The sequence below is a fragment of the Durio zibethinus genome, chromosome 13, assembly GCF_047325235.1.
Source record: "Durio zibethinus cultivar Kanyao isolate XHJ-2024 chromosome 13, ASM4732523v1, whole genome shotgun sequence".
Classification (NCBI taxonomy): Eukaryota; Viridiplantae; Streptophyta; class Magnoliopsida; order Malvales; family Malvaceae; genus Durio; species Durio zibethinus.
Window position 1 is genome coordinate 24,394,385 of NC_143174.1, and position 20,989 is coordinate 24,415,373.

The 20,989-nt window shown below is 33.9% G+C and overlaps 3 protein-coding genes across 8 annotated transcripts; all 3 read right to left on the reverse strand.

Annotated features, from left to right (window-relative positions):
* Positions 1-285: 285 nt before the first annotated feature.
* Positions 286-8,690, reverse strand: LOC111303293 (uncharacterized). Of its 5 annotated transcripts, none has more exons than XR_016326747.1 (16): positions 8,406-8,690; positions 7,784-7,851; positions 7,200-7,355; positions 6,692-6,859; positions 6,151-6,301; positions 5,376-5,455; positions 4,684-4,956; positions 4,460-4,603; positions 3,738-3,872; positions 3,272-3,370; positions 2,686-2,742; positions 1,805-2,009; positions 1,500-1,618; positions 1,174-1,253; positions 815-913; positions 286-710 (listed from the first exon to the last, which is right to left on the reverse strand). XR_016326747.1 is itself a non-coding variant. In XM_022899440.2 (16 exons), the coding sequence occupies exons 1-16, from the start codon at positions 8,530-8,532 to the stop codon at positions 471-473; spliced, it is 2,190 nt and encodes a 729-aa protein (XP_022755175.2). In that variant the 5' UTR covers positions 8,533-8,690; the 3' UTR covers positions 286-470. The 5 variants fall into 5 exon arrangements, 4 of the variants coding, with proteins under 4 accessions (XP_022755175.2, XP_089598314.1, XP_022755177.2 ...); XM_022899440.2 differs by having other exon boundaries at positions 1,174-1,242; XM_089742188.1 differs by lacking the exon at positions 6,692-6,859 and having other exon boundaries at positions 1,174-1,242.
* Positions 8,669-11,067, reverse strand: LOC111304235 (heptahelical transmembrane protein 1-like). Of its 2 annotated transcripts, XM_089742190.1 has the most exons (5): positions 10,586-10,979; positions 10,338-10,430; positions 10,173-10,230; positions 9,360-10,050; positions 8,669-8,796 (listed from the first exon to the last, which is right to left on the reverse strand). In XM_089742190.1, exons 1-4 carry the CDS (start codon positions 10,837-10,839, stop codon positions 9,376-9,378), a joined length of 1,080 nt encoding a protein of 359 aa, XP_089598316.1. In that variant the 5' UTR covers positions 10,840-10,979; the 3' UTR covers positions 8,669-8,796; positions 9,360-9,375. The 2 variants fall into 2 exon arrangements, with proteins under 2 accessions (XP_089598316.1, XP_022756499.2); XM_022900764.2 differs by lacking the exon at positions 8,669-8,796 and having other exon boundaries at positions 9,228-10,050; positions 10,586-11,067.
* Positions 11,068-11,641: 574 nt separating this feature from the next.
* On the reverse strand, positions 11,642-18,946 carry LOC111303296 (putative sucrose-phosphate synthase 1). The gene is made up of 13 exons (XM_022899451.2): positions 18,410-18,946; positions 18,240-18,329; positions 16,855-17,096; positions 16,500-16,563; positions 15,697-16,395; positions 15,362-15,478; positions 15,103-15,234; positions 14,762-14,938; positions 14,172-14,225; positions 14,026-14,088; positions 12,973-13,914; positions 12,662-12,789; positions 11,642-12,375 (listed from the first exon to the last, which is right to left on the reverse strand). The coding sequence occupies exons 1-13, from the start codon at positions 18,590-18,592 to the stop codon at positions 12,102-12,104; spliced, it is 3,165 nt and encodes a 1,054-aa protein (XP_022755186.2). The 5' UTR covers positions 18,593-18,946; the 3' UTR covers positions 11,642-12,101.
* Between the last annotated feature and the right edge of the window lie 2,043 nt (positions 18,947-20,989).

The window sequence follows — 20,989 nt, forward strand, 5'->3', positions numbered from 1 at the left end:
AATAAAACTCGATTATTTGAATTCAAATTCCAACTTGAATTTAAAATATTTTATTAATTAAAATAATTAAAATATATTAAAATATAAAAATTCGATTAAACTCACAAACTACTCGAATCAATTATAAAATACTCGATCTCGACTCGATCGATAAGTTAAACTATTCGAACTAAAATTTGATTCGATAATAATCAAACCGAATTCGAATTTTATTCAAATTAAACTAAGTAACTTGCAAGTATTATGCATCATTACATTCCTAGGATGGGACAGAAGAGGTAAAAATTAACATGAATAATGTGTTTATTTTCTTGCTCTTTATTTTTTCCAATTACAATATTCATATAATAAACAATTAAGGACATTGATTTAAAACATAATAATATTACAATTGCTACACAGGAGTCAAATGCCTCTTAAACCTGTATAAAGTGTTTCAAAATTGGTTTGAGATCATCAAAAACAAACCTTCAAGATCTCCTGACAACAGCAGTGGCAAAGAATGGATGATGGCTGAACTCAAAAGAAACCTTAAGTGATGGGTCAAGAGCTCCTAGCCGACAAATGAGATTTAGAGCAACACTGTTGTGTTCTGCAACCTGCTCTAGCTTTCGCAGTTCAGCCAATCTGTCTGGATCATTGGAAAAACTACTCTTCACCTCCTTTGCAATCCTCTGAGCATCTTTGAAGTAATTATACATAACTAGCGTCTGGATAGAAAGTAACTAAGTTATGTTTGAAGTGAGAGAAGATGTGAAATCCAATGCATGAAACAGAGAAAGAGAATCCGGGGGTGGGGGCAGAGCATACTCACAGAAAAGCGAGCATGAGTTGTTGATTCCTTGAATGATAGGTACGACGCGTGATCAGGAATGCAGGCTCTTTGTAAAAGCTCAAAATGCTGAACGAATTTCTGGATAGAAGTTAACATGGGTGAGAACATAGGATGATGCAATTGATGAAAATAGGTAGAAGAGTATCATAGAAGACGCTCTCAAGGTAACAAGGTGAACTTCTAATTCAAAGTCTTCTGGGGTTACACCGTTCATCAGTTCAAAACTGAAACATCAGGTAATGCCACCATGATTACACCTTATAATCTTTTTTGCTATGTGTGTAAATGTGTGTGCATGCGTGTGAATGCATGTTTAGGGAGGAAACTCGATACTCCACCTCCTGCTCGGTATTAAAGGGGCTTGGACTCTGTAGGATCATGAATTCATTCCTCAAAGCAGCAAGCATCTGGAAAGAGACTGAACAAATTAATACAGAGCATAAGTTGACAACATTTAAGCAAAACATTCAAATGAGAGATGAGCAGCATCTGCAGGTTAGATATACATGTTCAACATAATTTTTAATTAAATCAAACTTCTTTTCAGAAATCTGCACTTTAGACAAAAATGACAATAATACAACACAGGCTTTAGACTAGACGACTGTTTCCACTAACAATAGGGTAAAACATGGCAATTTACAAATAAAACAAGCGCTGTTACCATTGTAAGTCCTTCAGCAAGACATATATAGCATTGAAGGAACAAGACTGCTGGTGGGATGCGAGATTCCCTAACCAAATCTTTAGGAGAATCCCTTTTCTTCTTTCCCTTCCGTTTAGCTGATCATTACACATAAAATTAATTCATAAGCAATGATGTGAAAATTATATAAAGAAAGAAAATTAGTATAATCATATTTTCAGATTTATCCATCCATACATTTTTTTCCATGAGAAAATTAAACAAATCTACATGTGCCTAATAGACAATCTCATAGCAACAAAAGGGTACCAAGGAACAGTTACCAGTGTCATAGCCGACAGCCATCTTAAGATGAGTTTTCTCTGCAAGCTTGATTAAGACAGCATATGAATACCAATATACCATGCAGTATTCGCTGGCAGAATAGAGTTCCAATTCAAAACCCAACATGAGAAATCGACAAGCTATCCAGTAAGTTTGCTCTTCCACCCAAATGAGGATATGTTGGAATATTTTCATACATATGTTCTGCAAACCCAAGGAAAATTTTGTCAAACTTTTGATGCTAGGTGGAAAACAGAAAGCTTGAGGAGGAGATATAAGGATGTTGATAAAAAAGGTGTCCCATTAATAGTCCAACGGAAACATGGAACATTGTAACAAAAATAGTGAAAATTAAAAAGATTGATGTCATGTATTCCTTTGTCCTTGTAGGCAAAGCTGCTACTGCTTCCTTACGTCAACACAATATTGCTAGCAAGTATTATTCCAGTTAATACTAGCTAATAGGACTAAACTACATATCCCGATCTGCTCACACTGAAAACATTAAGGGTATTTTTATTTGTCTTCTGTAAATAATAAAATTTTAAAAAGAGGTTTTTCTTTTAGAATAGTTAAAAAAAGCAGTGTTCCTTAAAGAATACTTTTTCTCAGATATTAAGTTTCAAATATTAAATTTAGGTTCATTATTGTTATTAACCTTCAACTTTTGCTCCAGAAATCAAAGCAAGAAAATTAAATGTTGATGAAAAGCCTACAATTTATTTCATTGTAGAAGTTCTAAAGCATGAACTTTGCCAAATGTTATGCTAGTAGATTCTAGCCCATTAGAATTAATTTGACTATTAATTTGATATGCTGGTAGATTTGTTAATTGTAAAACATAAGGAAAAAAGGAAGAAAAGAAAAGAAAGAGCAACACCTCATCATTTGAACCGCTTGAGACTTCTCCAAACTCGTTTCTTAAAGCAAGCTCAAGCTGTTAAACAAAAAACACAAAACAAGAAAGTCAAGTTTAAAAGCAATTGAGGCGTGTGGCCCATCAAATCAACAAAACAGCTAGATTTACTCAATAAGTTGCTGAAGTTTTACGAAGGCAAAAGTGTGCATGCATAAGGCAAGGTAAGATACCACAGAAGAAAAGAATTCCTGTTTTCATGTTTTTTTATTTCTGGAGTGGAAGAGGAGGTAAAGGGGGTGCTTTTGAAGAAGCGTTCACTAATTTTAAAAATATTCAACAATTAAAAAAAAAGGAAAATAGTTCAGGAAATTATGTTTGCAAATAATGCAACATTGAGGACTACTTAGTCCTCAATTATGTCACTGGTGGAGGTAGGAGGCATCCAATGTTAAGTCACAAGAAAAACAAATAGCCAAGGAAATTAGGTTCAAGAAATTTAAAATCGAATCATACAGATGGGCAAATATGTACCAAGGAAGATCAGATGAGTTAGAGAAGACAGCAACAATGCAATGATTTGCATTTGGAACTCTGACATGATTCGTACCTGTAGATAAATAACACGCCAATCTTGCAAAATTTTCCCAAGCTTACGCCTCTGCCAGGCAGCATTTGTACAAAGTATTTTGAGCAAATTCATTACCAACTGCAATATATAATAGCACTGCACATACATTAGATAAAAGCACTTTGAACAAGAGACAAAATGGTACTAAAAGCTGTTATTCAGGCATTACAGCAGCACACCAAAAGAATCTTATCTGCCATGAAAATTAATCCAGGTTTAGATAACTACCACCACATTTTCCAAAGCTTGGTAGAAATTACTCATATTTTGACATTCAAACTTAAAATTGTGATCAAGACAGTTGCCTTATGTTCTAACTCCAAAAAATAGAGATGCATGAATGCATATACCATCTCAAAAAGATAGAATTCATAGAGAATATTATTATAAAAATGTACCAGAAAACAACAGTGAAATGAATAGCATAAATGATAATTGTCATAACTTGTCCTAGTTGCAAAATAGATTCATTCTTCTGAATATCATGGTTTTTGGTGGCTTCAGGCAATGCAGCAGCTTTAGTTATTACAGCAAAAATAGGATCACGTCCATATAGTTTCCCATCTTGAACCAGTAGAAGCTGTTTAACAATATTGAAAAGGTTAAGAATCTGAAGATATGATGTTAAAAAACATGTAGCTTGAATTGAGCAAGAAACAAGATTCGACCAACATTGCATTCTAAACTGTTTATTCTCAAATTTTGACCATTAACCATTAACAAGTACACAATAGCATTTTTGTGATGCGTAGTAAACATCCATCGCACTTTGTTCTGTGTTCTTCAAAAAGAGGGGGATAAAACACTGCAGTACAACAGTCAATTAATTTCTTTATGTGCTGGACTTGTGTCTTGGTTCTGCTATCTAACTCCTCTGAAGTGCAGAGACAATGCTTAATGAGTGAAACTTCCATGTTTTGATAAGTGATGCCTTATGTTAAAACATTTATTGAGACATCCTCATTACATGAAGCAAAAGAGGGAATAATGGGACCTCAAGAAGGTAACTAACTCCACATACAAGCAGTATCATATGTATAGTTGACTAGAGGAGCTCAACGGATAGCAGAAGCCTAACTGTCCAAATGAAGGGTTGGATGATGAATCAGATCAAATGACACAGACAGTTGTCCAATCACAAAAACAATGAAGCCTAAAAAGTCTGACCTGCAAATGAGATCGTGCTACTAAATCAGGTTGAGACTTCTGGAACTGAACCACAAAACGCAGAAGATTTTCTAAATGAGGATCCAATGAGTAAGAGCAGATAACATCTAGATCATGAAGAAGTTTTACAAAATATTCAACAGCCTGCCAAAGCACCAAGAGAAAATATTACAATAACAAAAGTAGATTCAAAAAAATCAAAATTAAATTGCACAAATTCTAACCTTTTTCCAACTAAGAATTTTAATTGCACGTGGTGGTGTGGGGGCAGATAATCTACTATTTAACGAAGCATCAAACCCAATTGGTTCATGACCAGAAGCTGTTGTTTTGTCATCTATATCATCTTCACAAGATTCACCTGAACAAGACTGCAGAAACTCTGCTGATTTGAGGATGAACTCTAGCTCCGATATGCAGGAAGCTATATGTTTTCTTGCCAATTCCAAGCCTCTCCCCTGGGGTCGCTTCATACATGTAAGAACATGGAAAAAATGCTGAAAGCAAAAAAAAATCAGTGAAAATTATAGTACAATCATGAATATGTTTGTCAGAATAGATAAGAATGCCACAGAGTGATAGAAGAAAACACCAAATAGATTGTTGACAATCAAGGCTTGAAAAACAATCTACATAACATATTCCATATTTGAAGACATAGCCTCTTAATATATTGACCCATTTTAATAACTGTCATTTTCAAATTAGGAAAAAAGACATAACTTATTGAAATTTACAGGTTGTATGCAATCAACAATCTAAGCATAGACAGTCAAGCAAACAAACAATTACTGGAAAGGAGATCCATTAAAGAAATAAACTTAATGTTTGCAACTCTTCTAACAAAAGCACAACCATGGACAGACAGATGTCTTCTTCTTAACAGAAATTATAAAAGAGTAACACAGCTTAAGACCTTACGAAAACGTAAGCGACACAACAAAGCTTTGCAGAATCCTTCTTCCAGATTGGGATTGTACTGCAATGGCTCTAAATCTGCATCAATATAGCCACTTGATTATATAAAAATACTATTTTAATTATCTTTAAGAAATAATTTATAATAGAAGTTGACAGTCAATGAAGCTAAGAAACAAGTGAAATGCACAAATGAGAAGAAACAGGTACAAGGCAATTCCTTTTAACAGTAGCCCATTAGTGCTGAAATGACTAGGTAATGCATAAATCTTTCTATTTGGAATCCAAAAGAAAAAGATCAAGTTCAGTCCAATCTTTAGATTACCCAGCCTACCTTTCAGATGACATCTTAACCAGGACAAGAAATTTTACTATTTTTCTTGTGAATCATTTAAAACATTCCCCTCATTAGAATATGACATCTACATTTATAAAGAGGCAAATCACAAGAAAATTTGTCTTAGCAGAGACCAAAAACAAAGGCACTTGCGGTTATGAGATTTCAGATGAAAGCTTAAGAATACCAATTGTGAGAAAAACTATAAAGAGCTTACAGCAATAATTCAGATCTAGCTGACTTCTCTAAGAAAGAATCATCCTGCCTCTAAGCAGATGCATAATCAATTGCAAGAAAGAGTTAAAAGCACAAGAGAGCATGCTGACCGAAGAAAATTAGGACAAGGTGATGATGATTTACAATGTAATTTTCCAGATATGAGGCTTCCCTCAGTAAAGAAATAAAGAAAAGCTTAGGCAAATGATGAGATAACTACCCTCTGATACCCTTCTTTTTGATGATGTAGCTTTACATGCACGCAACTGGCGAGATATCGTCTCTTCGACAGCATTCAACATTGACAAGCACTTCTCATCTCCATCCCCATTTAAAGGAAGACCATATGTCATTGTAAAAAGATCCTCCTCCTGTCAAATGAATGTGTTCACTACTGACCATATAGTTTTAATCAAAAAATGCGATAATATTTTGAAATGAAGAGCAATTTTACAAGAAGTACCCTGAACTAGTTCTCATTTACCTAGCCCACCCTTTTCTTCACACCCCAAATTTTTTTTGAGTGGGAAGAATACAAGTACCAATTATTTTGTTAAATAAAGTTTGTTTCATTTGATACCTTCAATATCAGAACTAGAAGAAAACTTCAGAATAATTATTAATATTAATCTTAATCCTAAAAACAGCTTATGGATATGTCATCCACAATGATTTTGCTTCAGAATAATGTGAAAATTGGAATGTATGAATTTTTTCCTTGCAAATGAAAAGAGGAAATAAGAGTTGTTGGAATACTTTACTTCATGTGTACGGGCATCTGAAACAACCGACAGAACTGCCTTGCAGGTTGCACGTATAACTCTGCAATAAGAATGCAATAAGGCATGTGAGGCTGTCCTATCAAGCCTCAAAAGATAGATGCATGAAAAGACAGTTTGCGCCAAGGAATGACCCTTATGCCATGCCGCCTGCCATGAAATACTACAATTTAGATAAAAGAAGAGAAGCAGAACAAGTAGGGGGCTATGTGGTATAGACACAAACATGAAATACATAAAGAACAAGCATAAATATAAACTCATTATTCAATGAAGCAGTTAAATTTTCATCTATTATTTTCCTTTATGGGATAAGCCTTAAAGGCACGAAAAATGAGAAAAGAAATTTCATTCCATGCACACGATGCCTATTTTGGAAGCATCTAGGACATTTTGAAACGGACGAAACAAATCCCAGGCTAATCAAAACAGCCACAAATTTGCTATATAGAGCAACAACAAATTGAAATGAGAATGAATAAGTTAATACCTCACAAGCTAGAAGATGGTCCATGATATCAATAGTGCATTGGACATCAATAGTGCTGTCAAGGCTAATAGGAACTGGTGCAGCACCATTTTCAATGGCCTCATCAATAGAATAGTATCTACAAACAATACCTGAATCCATCTTTGGATCCATTATCTAATTAAAAAAAACAAAAATTTGTCAATGAAGGTCAAAAAACTATATAATTCAACCACAAAAAATAGATAGGAAACATTATAAGGAAAAACTTAGCATATATAAACAAGAAAAAGAAAGTCAAATAAAAACATATTAAATGGGAGTATTTCTTATTTATGTCAGATTCATTTAAGTAACACTTCACTTGAAGTTCAAGTTTTGGATCATGCATGTAAGTGACCATTGCAATTTGCAACACACCCTCATTTGGAAATATGTTAATAGCACACATTCCCCCAAGAAACAAATTAAGTTGTCAAAGCAGAAGTTGCAATAAAAAGATCATAAGTACCATCTTAAGTAAGAAAATGATAACTTCCAACCCAAGAACAAAATTAGAAAAGACATCACATTAAGATTGATCAAGAATCAACAAGTTGCAATACCTCTAAAGCAGACATGGCAGCAAAAAGATTGAAATTATCCCCATGAATGAGCTCTCCATATCTAAGACCTGTGATCACCCAACATTGCAAAAGAGTTAAGTGGCAATGTGAAAGCCAGAAAAGGAAATTAAAAAAATATATATAAGGCTGTTATCACTTGAAAACACCCACATTTTCACCCCATATTTTGCAGAGCTTACAACAGCAATGATAAGATTTATAGTTAATAAAAAAATAATGACAATACAGGTTTTTCATTTATGTGATCACCAAAAAAATGATAGGAAAAGGCAATGACTTGAATTTCATAATGCCAATACCTTCTATTTTTCCATAGCTATCATCTCTACTACCAAAACAATAACTTTCCACCCTTCAGTTACTAAATAAACGAAAAAGGAAAAAAAACAAAAACTTTTTATTCATACAAATAAACCCTAGTGTTTAGCAATCCACTGTTAGATATTCAATTAAAAAACTTAGAAGAAAATAGCAAAATAAAACAAAGAAAAAAAGACAACAAAAAGATTTTCCTTTTGTCTCCTTTCCTTTTTGACTCTTTTTCACCAACCAAACAGAGGTTTAAGGAGGGACAAAAGAGAGAGAGGGAGAGAGATTGAACCTATGCAGGCGGCGTCGAGGAGAGGCGAAGCGTCGGCCCAGACAGTGTTGTCGGTGACAGGAATGGAGGTAGGTTTCGGTGCTTGGCCGTCCATGGAGGCTTCTTCTGAAACTGCCTTATCAGCCATTGGTTTTTGAGTTTTTTATTTTTATTTTTTGAATTTGTGAATGGTTTGTGCAGCTGCGGAACAGAAAATTAAATAGTGAGGCCCTTGGCTTTGGTCGATGTCTTGTCTTGAGTCTTGACTATGCTCTTCGCTTTTCAGTCTACGCTTGGCTTTGCAACAAGAATCCTCGCAAACGGACACAACCGAGATAGGGTTTAGGCCTTAGGGCATCTTTGGGTCGGGCCGGATCCCCGCTTCACTCACCTTGGTCCATCTCAATAATTTCTTGTAATATTTTTTTACTATATTATTAGTTAGCACAAAATTACATGTATATATAATTAAAAAAATAATATCACAAATAATCTTTAAATTATAATAAAATAGTAAATCTATTAATTAATTTAATATTAAAAAAAATTATTTATCATCATCATTTAAAACTATCCCAATCATGATCAGAGACCACAAAAAGATGGCTCCCTCCCTTCCTCTGGTTCTATTCCAATATGGGTACCTTTCGGCTGCAACTATGATGTTTTTAGCAATATCCTTACCAAACGATCACAATCGTATGTGGTGATGGGTTGGTGTTTTTAACAATGTGTCCTACGAAGAATTCATGGGCCTAATTTGGCCTTTGGGCCACTCCATTTCGTCTATGAACTGACCCTCGATTCATGGATGTGTTTCATGGACCCATTGTGGACTAAGGATTTTTCTCCTTCCTCATAGGCCCATATCTTAAATCCAAAACGGGCAGACAAAAGATTAAAAAAAAAAAAAAAACAACAACAACAATACATGAATGTTACTCACAGTCACATGACTTAATTAAACAAACGTACTGTGATGCATAAATTTTTAACAGCTATGCCGGTCGCGCCACTCCAAAAATACAAGAGAAGCACCATAATGAGCCAACGCTCCCATCACTACCAGAATGTGAAATATTTGATGACTATGCCCTGCTAAGTCGAACCATCCAGGCTTCAACTTCTCTGGAATTCGGCTAACATAGAACATGGCCCCTGTCAAGTAGAATATAGCCATGGCAGACTCGTAGGCCAGAGTGATGTTGCGACACGGATTAGACCAGTTGACAATTGCAGAATGGATTCCAGGGGCAATGCCAAAGAGCCCCATTAAAGAAAAGAGTAAAGCTCGAAATGCACGATATTTAGCCGTTGACAAAGTTGGTGATAGCAGTGTTACAATGGTGAACAAACCTAGAGCTGTGATTCCACCAAGGTAGACTAACTGCCATTGTCGATCACATTGAAAAATGTAGTAGATTGGCGGAAAATATGATGTGATGATCATGGTAGCAATCCCGGTATAGTCTATTCGCAACAATGTAAGGTTTAGATGGTGTGAATGGCAAGAAAAGAGGTGGCAAATGCTGCTTGATAGGAGGCAGAACATGGAGCCGCCTAAGAACACATATAATGGCCACAGTGTAACAGGCGTCACCGGAAGGGCAATATCCAATCCCGGAGTTGGTGTTATTCGCTTCAAATCAATGACATTTGTTGTCCCCTGCAATTCTCCAAATCAGCTCCATGGCATAACTAATTAAATTAAAAAAGATAAAGTGAAAAGGAGGCATAACCGAGATATAATCAATAATCAATGAATAAATGCCATGGGGGCATACTCACCAGAAAGAGGTCTCTGGAATCATGAGAAACATTGGTGTCGCCACTAATTGGAAAACACCTGCACCAATTGTATAACACAAATTTTTTATGTACGACAAGGGAAATTAATGCTCATATTGAATTTTTAATTTTAATTGTAAGAATTCAAATATAAAAAAACAGAACCTGACAAAGAAGATAATGAGATTCGATACTTGTGGCACTTTCATGAAATTCGCCATGGTCAATCCAAAAAATAGAACAAACCCAAGTAAATGCCTAGAAAGTCCAACACAAAACCGAAATTGAATTAGAAAAATACCAAGGACTGAAAATTTTTCTAAGAAATGAATCAAAGAAACTACACAGAAATCAAAACAAACGATCATACGAAAAAATCATGAAACTTTGTTTTTTTTTTTTTTCCAACATACGTCCAAACATTAAGTGTTTCGTTATGCCAACGAAAGATGCTAAAGAGAGCTTCCTTGGGAGACCAATTAGCCCTGTAATAATCCAGTATAAACTCATTGTCCTTCATGTACTCAGGCAACTCCTTGTAAGACACCAAAGCAATCGACCGTCTTTTAGCCTTGTTCGAGCCCTGATCATCATCGTCATCACCTCTTTTTCTGTTTTTCATCTCAACAGGTTGAGAAACAAGCCTGGAATCGAGTGTCGAATCCATCTTTCTGTTTTTTCTCTTCAAAACAACAGCTTGATCTTCAATAATATAGAAGTCATGGCCAAAAACCCTGACAGATACTTATAATTAAAGAGGAGCTGAATGATGAAAAAGAAAGCTGGATGGCAGATAGCTAACTACACCAACTGCAACATTTAAAGGGGAGAAAACCCTGTCTAAAGCTTAGCCCTTTTTTTTTTTTTGTATGCAATACAAAACCAAAGCTTGTGCAAAGGAAACAAGGGGGGAAGAGTCGCTGGTAGGTCATCAATAAATATTTTGGCTTTTTTTAGAGATAATAATGAGAAAATGGGATACTCAAAAAACCAGCCAATTATTTGATTGAGTTTCGAACTTTTGAACAAGCAAAAATAAAATAAAAGTTACCCTTTGATTGTGTTCCCTTTCAAGAATTAAATTAAGTGGTAAAATTTTCAACATGCGGATGGATTGATATTTGATAGGTAGGTATGGTATCACATCTCTAGTTGAAACTTGAAAGGAACATTTTTTGAGGATTATTCTTTTGGACACGGTCTACATCATTTGTTAAGATTTTTATATAACTAACATTTAATTACATAATATACATATTGTTCTAACTAACATTTAACCAATTATACACATAAATTTTAATATTATGTAAATAAATTTAAAACACATATCTCATTTAAAGAAAAAAGCTTCGAACCAATCAATTTTTTGAGACAACATAAAATTTATTACAACAAAACGGTATGATTATCGATTTTTTTTAGTATGAAATCTCGTGTTAGTATCAAAACATGAGATATTTTGCAATTAATTTAAAGACATAAAATAAGCATATTATCATTCTATTGCCCAATTAACCAATATATAAATGTGAAAATAGGACTAATTTAGAGCAATCCACAATTTTGTGAATGAAGCACAGCACCTCATCATGAACAATAATATCCATTCTATTTTTTTTTTTTTTATATATGCAAATGTGCTCATTCAATTTTAAATCTAAATATTAGCTAGAAAATTAGGCAACCGTCCTTTTCCTCAGAGGGACAGGTGGCCTACCGCAAGACCGTTGATTTCTTTTGCTTTGGTTTTCTCGTTAGGCCTTCTAGAACAGAGATTTCTTGTCTGAGCAATAACTTGTTAAGCTGAACAGAACAGTTGTTTATTTTCTTTATTTTTTGTTTATTTTTTATGGAAAAAGAAAGGACAGTGTGATAGGTGACAGGAGCTCTGGTGTGAATCTTGAATGGATGGGAGGCATGACTGGTTTTCTAGCTTTTAAGGAAAATTTCCAAGGAATCACGGACATCAGAGCTCGTGCAATCTTGAGATGTCTGAATAATGTTGGGGCTGTCAACGGGCAAGACATCGGAGAGTGGATAATTTCTGTTCACATGCAATTGATTGCTTGCACTGCTGCAGATTCCCTTCAATATTACACTTCTATGCATCCCACCAAGCAACCCTTCATAATCTGTATCCCCAGAGTCTCCAACAAAAACCACCATCTTTGACAGGTCAATGCCCCACCGAACATACAAATACCTGAAATGTGTTTGGAATCATTGAATTGAAACATTGTTAACAGCTGAATTCTCAATGGTCAAAGAAGAAAACAACTGTTTTGAGTAATGAAAATTATCATAAAGACTATGTTCTATTGAGAAGGGTTTGTGGGTTTGGCTAATCACAGCTTCCTTTCTTGCTGGATGGTTATGAAGATTGAATTACCCGTGTTTTATGATGTGTAAAATGGACAACCATGGAAGTCAAGGCAATATTTTAAGAGAAGAATCATTATAGCATTAATACATGAACATAAAAACTGCACCTAAGGGCTTGGGAACGAGATGCCAACAGTGGAATTACGTTTATCCTGGCTCCATTTTGACAATAAATAACATTACAACGGAGAGCTTGAATTCTCAGCAACTTCCGGAGCTCCTTAACAGGGGGAACCTGAGAAGAGCATAAACATAAAATAGGTGTTTCCCATGATATCGAAAACAAAAAAAAAAAAAATCATAAACATATGTGAACATATAATCGCAGGCTAAACATGTTAGAAATATAAACTAGAATTCATCATTATTTGATTATAAATTCATGTGCTAGTCAGTGGTATGATGAAAGAAAATTTACCATTCCTGCATTTTTCACTTCAAAAGCATAACAGTAATTGGTTGAAAGTTGTTCAGCTGCAGTAACAATCTGCTCCTCATTCCCTGCCTTCTTATCACTAATTGATCCCGCCCAACGGACCAAAGTCTTTCTCAATCCTTCCCCACCCCAACGATATTCAATGTGTGAGTGGTAATAGAAGTCAATTACAAAGGGACCATCTTCAGGATTAATAGTTGAATAGAAGAGGTCACTACCGCTGTTGCAGATGAAAGCATCAAAATCATTAGCGTTCAAGGCTCCGGAGATCAGAAAAGAGTGTATCTCGGATATTGTCATGAATGTTGACAATATAAAACCTATAGAGCCTTCAACCCTTTCTTTTTCCACAGCCTCAAAAATCTTTCTGATGGCATCGAGAAGATCTTCATTGGAATCACAGTCTATAGCAATGACAAAGATATGTTTCCTCTTCCTTAATGCTGGAAACTTTCCTGTGCTGGAACTATGGTCTGCTCTGTCTCCAGATCCAGCTTTCCTTTGATCTTTTAAAACACCTCTTGACCACGATAAAACGGCATTCTCTAACTTACTCTTTCTGTCAGCATTTCCTTCAGAATCTAAAGAATTATCATTTCCACTAGCTCCACTCCTATCTCCATCCATAGAAAACTTCAGGTTCAAAGAAATATCCTGTATATCTCTCAAGGAATCACTTGGTGAATCAGATTCTGAAGTTTCAGCTCCATCATCACTCCTTTGCCACTGTGGATGCCTTGGTTTGCAACTGGCAATTCGAGATAAGTAAGTTTTACAGTGCTCTGGCCATGAAAATAGGTGAATGTTCTTCAAACCATTTTGACGACACCTTGCCCAGAGCTGCTTGTCTGCAACAAGCTTTAGAAGAGCATCAGCAATAGACTGCTGATCATGAGGATCAACAAGAAGACCATTGTCAAGAACCTGCAAAACATCTCATATTGATTTTCAAAACTGTGATTCAAACTTAGGATTCTCATGTATGCTTGTAATTCTATGATGTACAGGAAACAAATTCCAACTGGTGAGTCATACCCGATGTATATCAACAGGACCTCCATTTTTGGTGGCAACAATAGGCAAACCATGAGCTGCAGCCTGCAACAAAAGAGCCGAGGTCATAAATGGTTCAGAACTCAGATGAAATAAATGAACTATTTATAACCTATTTTACAAAGCACCTCGATCAAAGTAAGCCCAAATGGTTCAATAAAAGCTGGATTAATGAAAACACCCTGCACAAGAAAAGTGGATCAGAAACAGACATATGCAAATAATATTGAGAGAGAGAGAGAGAGAGAGAGAGTTATGAGAGATTACAACAATTTTAGAAGATATTGTGGGTGAGAAATAACAACCAAAGAATCAGAAAGAATTATTAGACACACAAAGCAAGTGTCTCAATGATGGCATAACAAAACTACACCAAGTCATATAAATCCTCAATGTAAGGCAAAAAGACAGATGTTTCATCATCTAAAAATAAATGCTATATGTGTGTGTGTGTGTAAAGAGGAAGTGTTACAATACAAGCACTAATTGAACATAGATATCGACTGCAATAACATATTCCTTTCAAAAAAAAATTTAGAATATAAGAAGTACGTAGTCATTAAAACACATTTTGGCACTTGGAACTTGGCAAGAGTTTTGAAACAAGAAAGAGACAAAACAGAAAAGGCAATTTCAAAGCATGTATACTGCAATGGAAGCAAACCAAATCATCAAATCATCTAAGGAGTTAATGTAAAACATATGCTACACAAATTACCTTTGTCTTTGCAGCTAGTCTGTAAATGTCAGGAACCTCAAACTGTTTATGGTGTTTAGGATATGCTACTTGTCCATAAAGATCATATTTGTCAATAAGCTTAAGTACTGAGAGAAGAACAGAAGCATTTGTGCTTGACATTTCATCAATTCCATCTCGGTTCCCCATGATTAGTGTCTGTGGAGGAGCAAAGAAAGAAAAAAGAAGAATTAAATGAAAGCAGCAGTAAAATTGCTTCAGCTTTTCAGCACAAGCAAGAAAAAACTTATTACAAAAGAACTGTCAGTAAAAATGCAGAAGCTGTATTCATCAACCAATTCTCATTAGTTATTCAAACATACAAGGTTTGCAAGCTCTCGTAGTGGACGGCATTCTCCAAACGCTTTGACCAATGTTGTGATGTTCTTTTTAGGATCTGGTCTAGCAAGGGCAAGTATCATAGGCTTTCGAGGATTGGAGAAGAAGCGCATTATCTACAAAATACCAAGTTCAGAACCAGTATCAATTTTAAAGGTAGCAAAAGATACAGTAGCATATCTTTGGCTTTGGGCACGTTAAGATGAAGCACTTTGTGGTAAATGCATAAGGACAGATTTGAACCTCGGACCAGATAGGAGGATCGGGGGAAGATGGATGCTCTTCATTTCCTTCTGTTTCACCATCCATATCACCATCATGCGGAACAATATGATGGAATTCCATTCCAGGAGGAATTATCTGTACAAAAAGACAGATTATAATCAGCATTCTATGACCTAGCAATAGAAGAAACGAGACCATGCCAGGCCTGGCCAAGCTCATGAAATAACACACACTAGCCATGCAATACTATCCATAAGCCAAGCTCCAATGCTGGGTAGGTGCACCAGATTTTGAAAGCACTATTTGACACCAATGAAAGCACCTAGCAAAGTACATAATATTCCAGAACTTACAACCATGCGAGGCATGAACCTTCCATAGCAGCTAACATTGCGCCTGATCCTTGCTCGCAGTTTACGCTCTAGGACTGGATCAAAACCATCATATAAACGCCACTGCTCATCTATTTCCTGTTTAGTACTGGTTATGACTATTTCAGAGGTATCAAGAGATAATTCTTCAGCCTCTATTCGGCGCATGATTTTGTATGTTGTATTTATTTCATCCCTTGATAAGCGGCCCTGCTTTAAAAGTTGTTCCAACTTATCTCGTCCAAGCGAGTGGCCAGTAAAAAGCATTGGTACATTTAAAGCACCAGATAGAAGAGCAGCAGAGTCACCGGCATCTGCATAATGTCCATGGATGGCTACTGGCCAGACTGGTTTCCCGCTACCAATTTGCTCACCTAGAACATTGGACATCTGTATTATGTGGCTAAGTGCACCATCAACAAATTCAGGGATGTAAGGCCACAGAAGTTCTTTCGGAATATATTTATCCCTAGGACCAAATGGTATTCGGACAATATAAGCACCACTGCTCTCTCCCATCTCATCCATAAAATCTTCTGAATTTCTTGGTGTCAGCATCTCTGTGGGTTCACCATAGCTCCAATCTACATCCGGTGATGCAACCTGTCTAGTGAGCAAATCAACCCTATAAACTCCTGGCATTGAGCCCAAAGCCCTTGCAAGTTCCACAACATACTTAACCTATAGACAACAAAAGTTCAAGTTTTGTCAGTTATCAGCATATGTGATAGGACAAGTTTTTTATGACCAGAATTAGAGAGAGAAAGTTTCGATAACCAAATTACCTGACCACCAGTATCAGAATCCCGACCAAGCTCCATATCTTCACCTCGAATTAGACCATGAAGGCTGCATGGAAACTAGTTGTTAAAAATATTAAAGACCATCATGCATGCATTCATCCTAACCTCGAGGGTGCCTTTACATGAATTATTGTAAAAAATTGTTCCTTTTTCTTTTACTAGATTTCCTTTCAACAGCTAATTGATTGATTTCACGCCAATGGTAGTACCAGAGGCATAATCTGTAAAAGATTTTTCAAAAAACAAAATGCTAGAAATACTGCAACACAAAGTTAACAACGCATAATCCTCTGCACATCTACGTTAAAAAACTAAAGCACAGGAGTTCAGTTCATGCCTTACTAAAACAATGTATAGCTTTTTTCCCTTCTGTTGACTAGCCCAAGTCTCCATGGCATCAACAGAATTTAATCTAGGCAGTCTGCCTTTGTTGCTCTCACCATGAGCTGATACGTCACTGACAGTATCTCCTTTCTCCCCTTCTGATAAGTCTTCAGACATATCAGCAGTTGCTTCTCTGTGGCCTCTTTCACGTTCAAGACGGCGTTTAGCCTTTCTCTGGTTCAACTCTCCCTCAAGCTACAAAAGAAAGAAATATCAAAAAGCTTAGGATTTAATCACAAAGAGCCCAACAAATCTTTTAGCATATGAACATAATTTTTTAGTTTTACCAATGAATTTTAACCATGCCAACCCACACCCCTCCAAGGAGGGGAAATATTTTACTTTGAACTCTGAAGTCAGAAGAAGTCTCATTACAAATTTCTTCATTGGTTAAGCAATGGGCAGAAAACTCTCATTTAGTTACAAAAACCAAAATAACTCCAACTCAAGATTAGCAACTTAATTTTGAAAAAAGAAAAACAAATTAGACAGCATATCCACATTTTGCACATGAAGAACACTGAAAAGTTATTTTATGGGTAAAGCCAAGGGCTTTTTTTTTTTTTTTCATTTTAATCCTGTAACACCCACTCTGAGCAATCAAATCAGTCATTAGCGTCCTGCATTTTTTCAAAACACATTAAGTTGAATTCAAAGAAAAGGCCATTTACATGGAGGATTAAACATGAGGGAGGATCAAACTTTGGAAGCAAAATTCCAGCTTACGCCCTCTACTTTCAATAAGGAAAATGAACTTTCCATTACAATCAGATTGTGATTGTATACAACCATAGTAAAGCAATAAGATAATTAAGGCTCCGATTGCTCGTTGCTTCTGCTACTTGATTTTTACTTCCTATACGTTGCCAAAAAATAAAAACAAAAATAAATGGCAGAAAAAGTAACATTTATATTTTTTCTATTATGCAAAAGTATTACTATTTGTTATTGTAAATGCACTTTGTTTTTCTTTTTGGTTGTGGAAGCAAAAGGCAGCTATCAAATGATACAACATACTCTTCTTTGAACAAGGGTATTGACTGAGTAGCATTTGTTAGTCTTGAAAATCCCATATAAACCCATTAAATAACGTCCCATCAACCCCCTCAAGAAACCAACCAGACTACCTTTTTTTTCTCACATCTCAAATACTTCACTAACTCTATAAGTTAACCAATTCAACCAAATTATCCAACAAAATAAATAAAAACTCAAACATATTATGCTTCATATTCCATTCTCATCACCATCGCCATCATCATCACTTCACCATTCAACATCTTAAATCACATCTCAAGGAAAGATAAAAAAAAAAAAAGACAGCCAGAAAGAAAGAACCTGTTTCTTTTGACGAGCCAAATTCCAAATCCTCCAACACATATTCTCCAATCTAGTGTTTCTCTCCTGGGGGCTCCTTGTTGCTTGAGCCTATACAAACCCAAAAAAGATCAGCTAAAAACCAATTACTCTATATTCCAAAAGATTGTAAAGAAACAACAGAACGGCACCTTAACCCATGAACGGTGGAGATCAGTTTCATCGAATCCAGTGATGACCTCCTCCACGAAATACCTAGTTGGACTAAACCTCCCTCGTTCCCGGAGCAGCAGCGACGATTTGGCGTCGTCTAAGTTAGGACCCACATCCAATATCGCCTCCAAGTAACTGTTTATCCAGTCATTACCCGCCATTCTCTTGAACGGAGATAGAAAGGTGAGCGATTGAATGAAAGAGAAGAGAAAAGAGAAAGGTGATGGTTATTAAAACTTTGATACTTGTTTATTGCTTACTGGATAAGGGCACTGTTAAAAAAGGTTTAATATTACAGTGAACCTCGAAACAAGGAATATGAAATTTTTGTCACCAGAAACATAGTATACTTGTAGTGATTTTTGTGCCTAGTTGTAATGCAATTGTTTATCTGTTGAAAAAAAAAAAAACCCATTTTTTCTGAGTTTTCATAATTTCATATAGGTTTGATGAAACAGTGAAGCGATTGATTGAGGAATCATTCTGGTAATATGCTTTTGGAAAGCATAGCCACCGTTTTAATGACAAATAACTTTTGGATTTTTTACACCTCGAAGTTTCCTTTTTCATAATATAACTTTTTGACTTTTTTTTGTTAAAGAAGAATAAATACTAGTTAGTTCCTCAACGTTTTCTAGGAACTTAGGAATCATGATATATATGAGAAAATAATATTTTCAGCAAAAATTCAAAAAATTAAAATTAATTTAAAGTTATAGTGTTCTGTTTGAATTGATTTTCTTTTATTTTATTTAAATTAAATTTAAATATTAAATATATATTAAATTTAAATCAAATTTTAAATTAAAATATAAAAAATTAAATTAAATTATATATTTTTATTAATTTTTTATATATTTAATTTTTTAAAAAAATAAAATAATTATTTTATATATAAATAAATTTAAATATATTAAATTTTAAAAATGATAAATTGAATCAAATAAAATTTAATTCAAATTTATTTTAATAAAAAATCAATTCAAATTAAATTTTAATTTTAAAAATACATAATACTATACATTATTTTTAAAAAAATTAAATTCAATTCAATTTGATCCAAATTGCCCGTGACTTTAAAAAATAAAACAAAATTTCTTTTTCAATTCTAAGATATGATTCTCTCGAGAGTATCTTGTAAAAACTTTTCACTTTATTCTTTTTGTTCTTTATAGCAAAAGTCAAAAAGAAAAAAAAAAGTAATGTAATTGTTAGTAGATGCTACTGCCATTTGTGACAAATTTTGCTTTTTAACTTTACATAAAAGTTCAAAATTCAACAAAACAAGTAGCATCCTTTAAAAAAAAAAAGGGAAAAAATCATTATCAAATAGCTTAATTATAGGGTGAAAATTTTCAGTTGCAAACATTTAACTTTATTCAGTATTTTCTTTTTATTCTATACCTATTTTTTAAGTTTATGTCATTAATCCCATTAATTTATTATTAATTTATTTACTAATCCATACCAATTTGCAATTAGAGTTGGTTTTTTTTTTTTTTTGGTCTAATGACTACAAAAATTTTTTAAAATTTGTAAAATATAATTTTAAATCCCGTTATCTTATTTATTATTACTTTCCTAACATATCAAAAAATTTTAATATATTTTTAATAATAAAAATATTTTAAATTTTATTTTATATATTTTTATTACTTTAAATAATTTTATTTATGTTAAAAATAATTAAATAATTTCATTTTTTTAAAATGTGAAAATAAAAAAATAAAATGGATTTAAAATCATTAGAAGAAAAAAAGAGCTAAGGCACTATTTTATACATTAGCATTACAATGATTATTTGTTTGATAGTAGCATTGGCATATATGCGTGTCAGATGATTAACGGAACACATAAACTTTAGGATGGTCCAACTTAATTTATTTATTATTTACTATAGTTTCCATGTCCGTTATCCAATGATAGTACAACTTTTGTTTTAATATATTATTATAGTTTCAATCAAACGTTAATTATATTGTTGACGGTGATTAAAGTTATTTTGAACAAAATAAGATTCATAAAATAATAGAAAATTAGTTTTTATTATATGATAAACAGCGATCACATAAAAAAATTATATAGGTTTGATGTGTTATGTAAGCATTTAATTTGCAATTTTTATTATAATATATAATTATTTAATTATAATAAAAAATTATATACGAATACACCAATTATAAATTTGAGATTTATATTGATTTTTATATAATTTTAAATTATAATTAATTAATTTTAATTAATAATTATAAGTGATATATTTTAAAAAATAAAATCATAATTATTATATTTAAACAAAGTTTAAATACAATATGAATTAATTAGGGAATTGTATAATGATGAAAAGTTTGAATTGGTACCATAGTTTAGTTGATGCTTTGATATAAATATCTTTATTCAGATTCTCGTGTTTGATTTGAGTTAATAAATTTCATTGGATTCCATCGAGATTATTTTAGGTAACTTAAAAAAAAAAAATGTATATATATATATATATATATGGCCCTTCGCAACATGCTGGGCCTAGGTTTGAACAGATGAATAAACTCAACCCATGA